Source organism: Eschscholzia californica, unplaced genomic scaffold (genome assembly GCF_041429995.1).
Source record: "Eschscholzia californica isolate CP2 unplaced genomic scaffold, dmEscCali1.0.p SCAF_3, whole genome shotgun sequence".
Taxonomy (NCBI): Eukaryota; Viridiplantae; Streptophyta; class Magnoliopsida; order Ranunculales; family Papaveraceae; genus Eschscholzia; species Eschscholzia californica.
The window spans coordinates 22,323,595-22,332,010 of NW_028238420.1; the positions used below are offsets into that span (position 1 = coordinate 22,323,595).

General features: G+C 38.9%; 1 protein-coding gene across 1 annotated transcript; it reads left to right on the forward strand.

The window, feature by feature from the left end:
- Positions 1 to 6,913: 6,913 nt before the first annotated feature.
- LOC147549041 (uncharacterized) lies at positions 6,914 to 8,061 on the forward strand. Its single transcript, XM_086668187.1, has 2 exons — positions 6,914 to 7,616; positions 7,661 to 8,061. Exons 1-2 carry the CDS (start codon positions 6,914 to 6,916, stop codon positions 8,059 to 8,061), a joined length of 1,104 nt encoding a protein of 367 aa, XP_086524313.1.
- The last annotated feature ends 355 nt before the right edge of the window (positions 8,062 to 8,416 follow it).

Sequence of the window (8,416 nt, forward strand, 5' to 3'; positions counted from 1 at the left end):
AATTCAGCAGACTTTAAGGGGTCTGAATCCAAATACAAATCAATTCTTAGAAAGGACCATGCCTTTACTAAGACAAAAAGAATAGGCATAGCAGCCTCCCTACAGTCAACATGGTTGCCCCATTTACACCCATACAACACAAGAGCCATTCACAAACATATGAATGTAACAACAGTATAATACAACAATTATGTTGTTCGCATTCTAATTTTTCCCATTCTATCATCATATACTATATTGTTCAGTTCATCACCAAGTTTGCTGATAACTTTTGGTATGTATATTACGTAAATTATTTGTTTCAGATCAACCAAATGCTAACTATTTTCTCAGCTGCCCATCAGATTTTCTGTGGTGAATTCCTATTTTTCTGTTGTTGTTCTTACAATATCTGAAAACATGTGGTGGTAGTGGATGTAGTTCCTTAAAAATCTCTTCATTTAAGTTCCAAGTTTTAAAAACTTGTGCAAAAATATATTCTTAATGACTTCTTATTAGTACCAAGTCTTGAAAAGTATTTGTTTTTGGTAAACAAAGAGTTATTAGTGGGCCCATATTGTCCTCCATTGTTAGTTAGCTACGCTTTCAACACTGGACCATGGTGGTTACTGCACCACTTCATGAGTTGCGCGAGCATCATTGTTAGCTAAGTTATTGCTATTGCTACTTGAACGATGGGGGATTTTGAGATACCTTTACATTTTCTAATAATAACTTGTTTGAGTTTCGAAGTCAAAAAATGCTTATTATATGAGTTTTTACTAATTCATATGTTCTGAAAGTATCTACTCGTAAGCAAAATGACTTTTTTTTCGTTAGACCTGTATTTTCCTCCATTGTTGGTATTGCGAGATTTTTTTACACTGAACCATGATGTTGACTGGTTTATTACACAATCTCCACCATGAGTTGCGTGAGCAATATCGTTTGCTACACTAAGTTGTCTAATAATATACTTTGGTTCCTACTTTGGTTCCTACATTTAGTTGTCTAACAATTCTTGAGTTTGGAAATGAAAAGTTCCTAATGAGTTTCTACTTGAAAAGTATTTACTTTTGGTTAACAAAAAGAGTTTTTGTTAGGCCCATATCATCTTCATTGTTGGTATTTTAATTATGCTATCGACCCTGAGGTGTTGACTGGTTTATTGTGCCATCTCCACCACGAGCAGTATTGTGAGCTAAGCTAGTGGAGCAACCATGGGGGATTTGTGGTTCATGTATTTTTTTCTAATAATTTTTTATTTTAGTTTGGAAAAAAATAGCTTATTGAATGACTTTCTACTGGTAGTAAATTTTGGAAGTGTCAACTTGTAATATGAATATATTAAAGAGGAAAAATATGTACAAAAGGGGAGGCTACGAAATCGGAGACTCTCACGACATCCAGGTTTCCCAGTTAGCAACTACATCGCAAAAAGAAATTGACTTAAAAATAACAATTCTTTTCGCCCAAAAGTAAATGACCCCTTTAACATCCTCGACAGTTTTTTTCTCAAAAAGAAATTGATGCTTAACCTTCTGGGGTTTTCTGGTTCTTACCGTTTTTTCTATCAATATTTTTTCTGAGTGCGGAAGCAAAAGGTTGCTTATTGTGTTTGCTCGGATCCTGCATTATGTCTTAGAACTTGCTCATAGTGAAAATGCCATAATTTTCTGCAAAACTTTTTCTGTTTATGTAATTTTGGGTTGTAGTTGAATGGTTTTGTTAGAAGTGACTCGAATATGGATTGGTATCGAACCCGGTTAAACATACCGAAGCTTGGACCAATTAGCGGAGTTGATTACTGAGACAGAGCTGGTATGTGAAGCAGTGCTCTGAGGCAAAGCTGGACTCCGAGACAGAGCTGGAATGCGAAGCTAGGCTTATGTCGGTGATTAGTGTTTATTCGTGTATAATGTCGGTTGTAAAGAGTCGGTGAGGCGGTGGGATTAGGGTTTAGTGGCTATATAAACTAAACCCTAAGGAGATATCAGTAAGACACAATCTCACAAATCTCTTGTGTAAACTTATTTGCTTATCATAGTGGAAATCATCGCGCCGTTGTCGCCGTGGAGTAGGTCTCACCAACCGAACCACGTAAATCTATGTGTTCCGTTCTTGATTGTTCTTTACTATTCCTATTGCTTGTCTTGGCTTACTCGTATTGTTCACATTAACCCCGGGCACAACAAACTGGTATCAGAGCTCTGGTTTTGAGGTTTCTGTGGTGGCGAAATACGAGATAGAGAAGTTCGATGGAAGTAATGATTTTAATCTTTGTAAGATTAAGATGCGAGCAGTATTAGTTCAACAGGGTCTCCTGAAGACGTTAAATGGGAAGGCTGCACTCGCTAAATCACTTTCAGAAGCAGAGAAGGAAGATCTCATGGAGAGAGCTCGTGGTCAGATTCTACTCTATTTGAGCAATGAGGTCTTGCGGGAAGTAGCGACGGAAACTACAGTCGATGGGCTATGGAGGAAGCTGGAGACAAGGTATATGACGAAATCTCTAACTAATCGTTTGTATCTAAAGAAGAAATTATTTAGTTTACAGATGTTAGAAGGTGAATCGTTGAAAGACCATATGGATGAACTCAACCGAGTATTCTTAGATTTGGCAAACATAGATGTCAAATTCGAAGAAGAAGATAAGGCAGTACTATTGCTTGCATCCCTGCCTCCATCATATGAAAGCTTTGTTGATTCTTTTATGTCTGGAAAAATAACTACAACCTTTGAGGATGTTAAAGCAGCACTGAATTCGAAGGAGTTGAGACGGAGGTCAATGGAAGAAAGCAGCTCAAGTGATGGTTTGGTGGTAAGGGGAAGGTCGCAGCATGTGGTCGATGGGAAGGGTCGTTCTCGGTCTAAATCGAAACAAAAGAAGTACAGATGCTTCAACTGTAAGATGGAGGGACACTTCAAAAGGAATTGTCCTGAGCTTAGGAAGAAGCCAGCAGGGGCAACAATCATCGAAAAAGATGATGGTAGTGTCTTGGCAATCATTAAAGAATGTGATGAAGTTATGGTTCTGGAGATCAATGCCTGCTTCGCAGAAGATAGGTGGATTTTGGATACTGGTTGTACATTCCATGTATGTCCTCATAAGGAATAGTTTTCTACTTACACAGTAATTAATGGTGGTAAGGTGTTAAATGGGAAACGACGCTCCTTGTAAGGTGGTTGGAATTGGTACTGTTCAGATCAAGATGCACGATGGTGTTGTGAGGACTATAACAGACATCAGACATGTTCCAGATTTGAAGAGTAATCTAATCTCTTTGGCAACTCTGGCTGATAATGGTTGCAAATATATTGGTGAAGGTGGTGTTCTTCGGATTTCTAAGGGGAGTCTTACAGTTATGAAGGGGTTGAAAAAGAATGGTCTATATGTGCTACAGGGTAACACAGTTACCGAATCTGTAACGGTGTCATCATCAGACAAGGAAGTTGAGACTACCAAGCTATGGCATATGCGACTAGGGCATATGAGTGAAAAGGGGATGGCTATACTGAGCAACCAGGGTTTACTCTGTGAGCAGAAGGTTGGAAAGCTAGAATTCTGTGAACATTGTGTCTTCGGGAAGCAATGTCTGGAAAAGTTCAGTACATCGGTTCACAATACCAAAAGAACTCTGGATTACATCCATTCAGATCTTTGGGGTCCCTCTCGAGTCAGCTCACATAGTGGGGGTAGATACATGTTAACCTTGATAGATGATTTTTCCAGGAAAGTATGGGTCTACATATTGAAATACAAAGATGAGACATTCGTCAAGTTCAAGTAGTGGAAGACCTTGATCGAGAAGCAGACTGGAAAATCGATCAAACGCTTGAGGACTGACAATGACATGGAATTTTGCAGAAACGAGTTTGTAATAGGTTCTGTGTAGACGAAGGGATAGTGAGACACCATATGGTCAGAAAGACCCCACAGTAGAATGGGGTGGCGGAACGTATGAACAGAACTCTATTGGAACGAGCTCGTTGTATGCTTTCAAATGCAGGGCTGCCGGAGGTGTTTCCAGATGTTAGCCTTAGCAGGGCTGGAGCGACGATGGCTCAGAGGCGCTGAGCTACGATGGTGGCAAATCTAAGTCAAGAGGAGCATATTCAAGTCAAGGTGGAGAATTGTTAGAAGTGACTCGAATATGAATTGGTATCGAACCCGGTTAAACCTACCGAAGCTTGGACCCATTAGCGGAGTTGATTACTGAGACAGAGCTGGTATGTGAAGTAGTGCTCTGAGGCAAAGATGGACTCCCACACAAAGCTGGAATGCGAAGTAGGCTTATGTCGGTGATTAGTGTTTATTCGTGTATAATGTCCGTTGTAAAGAGAGAGTCGGTGAGGCGGTGGGATTAGGGTTTAGTGGCTATATAAACTAAACCCAAAGGAGATATCAGTAAGACACAATCTCACGAATCTCTTGTGTAAACTTGTTTGCTTATCATAGTGGAAATCATCGCGCCGTTGTCACCGTGGAGTAGGTCTCACCAATCGAACCACGTAAATCTCTGTGTTCTGTTCTTGGTTGTTCTTTACTATTCCTATTGCTTGTCTTGGATTACTCGTATTGTTCACATTAAGGGGCACAACATGTTTTTTGCCTGAAGAGCTCTCCTTTTAAACCAAAAACATGGTTCTATTCGAGATTAATGTCGGCAATCAATTTCTTTTTACGGTTGGCTCGTGTTTCCAATTTAAAGGTAAATGTGCATGTCACAATAAGCTATCGAGTGATGTGGGAGGATATTGGATATTTGGATCAGTTGGATTTGTTCAAAACTTCCCGGGCAATACTAATGTGTTGTAGCTGTATGCATATACTTGCATCTTTTTCTTTCATTGTTTACGGGTAACCTTCTATTATTTTATTTTGTTATTTGTACTTCTAAACAAATTTGTGATTTTAGTAAGTTCTTGTTGAAGTCAGACTATTAGCAATTATGGGTTTCAATGCTTGATGCATTTTGATAAAGGGTATGAATTCAATGTTTGTTTTCTTGATATCCAAATGGCCGACTCCATAAAACTAAAAATAGTTCACATGGTAGTCTTAGTGCACGTTTGATTCCTGAAGAAATGGCGAATTTCGTTGAAGATATTTAGTCCTTTACGTGGTCGACACATTGAAAGGGATGTTTCCTACCAAATGAATGACAATATAACACACAAAACCTTATTTGTATAGTCTTGTTATAAGTAGAATTATTCACTAACAGGTTATAACTTATTTGCATTGTCTTGCAATTATTTGTTGGAAAGTAGTTGGGACCTCAAAAATGCAATCATTTGTCTCGAAATTGTCGTTAGGCACTAATCATTTCATGGTTATGTTTGTTGCGGTGATGCTTGTATATACACTTGCACTCATTTACGGGTTCCAATTTCACTGTTCTTCCCCTCATTTCCTCTGATAGAGTTTGTTACGTTTTAAACCGTCGAGTCGATGTCTCTTTCTCTCTCTCCTGTTATAATTTTTTTCACTACTACTGCATCCTTTCTCGATCATGAAAATGACTTTCTATGTATTTTTTGCTAAGGTTGTTACGGGACCTTGGTGGACTACCCCGGGATGGAGGGACTCAGTTGCGCGCGACACTTCAATGATGCTTATGCTTTAAACATCAAACAGGTGGAACTACTTAATATTCCTTATCTAAACTGAAGTTCTAGACTTATAGGAGGAAGGTGGGTGACTTGTCAAAATTAGAAAATATCTGGAATGCAAAATTTTCAAGGGTGAAAAGTAAAAAAAAATGGCCGCAACTGTGGGTAATAAAGAAAAATCTCAGAATAATAAAAATTTTCTACAAAATTGACTTTTTATTTCTATTTGTTGCTATAGGCTTCCAATTTGGAGTTAAAAATAAATAAATTTTTAGAATATCTCATAAAATAATTTAGAATGAACTTTATAAACTTAAGCAAAATCTTTTTAGGGATCTAAACCCTAAAGTCCTTCTAAGTGTTTCTTCTTTTCTTCATCTTGTTCTCCAAAGTTTTGTTTTTTAATCAGTAAACCATAAAAACATAGAGAACAAGCCTAATATGTTTGGAAGTGATGAAAAATATGTTTGTAGAGCTCAAAATTAACTGATTTCTAAGGTTTAGAATGTGTTTACCTCTCTTGGGGGATTAATGGATGAACAAACTTGTTTTGGACGTCCCATGGAAGATATATTAGGAGCTTCAAGAGATTTTGTTTGAGGATTTCTAGGTTTTAGAGTGTTTTTCCCTCTTTTTCTCTCTAACTTTGTTTAGAGAAATAAGGGTAGTAGGGGTTAGAGATTTGGGGAAGATAAGTAAGAGAAGTAATGGAGAAGAAAGAACAAAAAATTTGGCTAGAAATTATGGAGGAGATGAGATGGATGAGTTTTTTTGTCAAGAAAAGAAGAAAGATGAGATGGATGAGTTTTTTTGTAAAAGGGGGTTAAGAAAGGGTTGTCCTATGTCCCCCTATTTATTTGTTCTTGTTATGGAGGTGTTCAATGTGTTGGTGCTCAGGAGGTTGGCTTAAAGCAGGTTTAGTTTGCACCCTAAGTGTTTTAGGCTTGTGGTTACCCACCTAGCTTTTGCTGATGACTTGTTGGTTTTCTCTGAGGGAGACATGAGCTCTGTAGAGGCCTTACATGATTGTTTGAATGATTTTCATGCATGTACTGGGCTTAAAGTAAATATTGGGAAAAGTTCTTTCTTTACTGGTGGTCTGACTAATGATATTCTGAGTCAAGTAGTTACTTTCTTAGGTTTTGAGTCTGGTTCCCTTCCTGTTAGATATCTTGGAGTGCCATTGGTGTCCACAAGGCTAAAATACTATGATGGTTTGCCTCTTTTGGATAGAGTCAGAAACAGATTCAAGTCTTGGAAGACTAAACTTCTTTTCTATGCTGGTAGAGTGGTGGTCATTAAGTCTATTTTGTAGAGTATGGTGTTGTTCTGGTTTAGTGTTTTTGATCTTCCCAAGAGGGCTATTAAGGAACTTGATGCTATGCTTAGTAGGTTTTTATGGAATGGCGCTGGGGATGATTTAAAAAGAGCAGCCATTGGTTGGAGTAAAGTCTGTCTGCCTTATTCTGAGGGTGGTCTTGGTATTAGGAATCTAAAACTTCTCAATATTGCTTGTTGTTTAAGGCATATGTGGGATATTTTTAGTTCCAAGCAGACTCTGTGGGTGGCTTGGGTGAAGGCTAACCTCATCAAGAAGAAGGAGTTTTGGCTTATGGGTATTCCTGCCTCTTCCTCTTGGGTATTGAGGAGACTGTTGCAGTATAGAACCTTTGGGCTGAGATTTGCTCTTCATGTTATTGGCAATGGTAACTCTACCAAACTTTGGAAGGACAATTGGCATCCTTTGGGGATCCTTGACCAGTTTTTTCCTGACATTTTTAGACATGACAGCAAGTTACATGCTGAGGCAAAGGTTAGTGCCTGTATTTCTAATGGACAGTGGGTGCTTCCTTGGCAATTGACCGAGTTCATAGAATCCTTTGCTAGTTTACTCCATGATGTTCCAATTGATGAAGGCAGTACAGATTTTTTAATCTCGAAGGCTAGTGACTCAGGGGAGTTCTTTTTGAAAGAAACTTATGAAGGCCTGAGGCAGGTTGGTGCCGAGACTCCTTGGCATGGTTTGGTTTGGTTTTCCCATAACATTCCTAACACAACTTTATAGCTTGGCTAGCAGTGAAAGGTGGTCTTAAAACTAAGTGCAAGCTTCTCTTTCGAGGAATTGAGATAGATCCTTCTTGTTTTTGTTGTGGCCATGGTAGTGAGGATGAAGATCATTTATTTCTTCAGAGTTCTTATGCTAGCTTCATTTGGAGGAAATTATTTCACATGCTTGGGCTTATTAGAGTGAGCAAGGGAGATTGGAAGGAGGAAGTTGCCTCGTATATCACAGTGGTGAAGGGGAAGGATGGGATAGCCTTGTTGGGTAAGCTTGCTTTTTGCTCCTTCATTTACCACATTTGGTGGGAGAGGAATCAGAGGTTGCATAATAATAAACATTTAAGCAGAGAAGCTGTATTCCATCAGATTGTTTTGGATGTGAGATTCAAGGTGGTAGCAGTTTAGTGCACTATGGCTAATAATCCAAGGAATAGACAGTTAGCTTCTTCTTGGTGTGTTGATTTGTGCCTTGTTCCTCCTAAAGTGGTGGAGTGTCAGCGGCAAGGCCCTGAGCCAGGCAGTGTGCTTATCAACACTGATGAAGCTTTCTCCACTACTGAAGCTGGGTATGGTTGTATTCTTAGGGATTCTGCTGGGGTGGTTATTGGTGTTGCTCATGGCAAGGCTGTTCCTAAGTCAGTTATCTGTCATGAACTTCAAGCTATTGAGTTGGGGCTGAGATTGGCTCATAATTTTTCTTTGCCTAATGTGCTGATTGCTACAGACTCCAAGTCTGCTAGAGCCTTGTTAGTTGCTGATG

Bases quoted from the DNA above. Each gene is read 5' to 3' on its own strand.
- LOC147549041 (XM_086668187.1), top strand. From the start codon at position 6,914: ATGGTGTTGTTCTGGTTTAGTGTTTTTGATCTTCCCAAGAGGGCTATT. The intron at 7,617-7,660 runs GTTTGGTTTGGT...ACAACTTTATAG, and splicing joins TGCCGAGACTCCTTGGCATG to CTTGGCTAGCAGTGAAAGGT.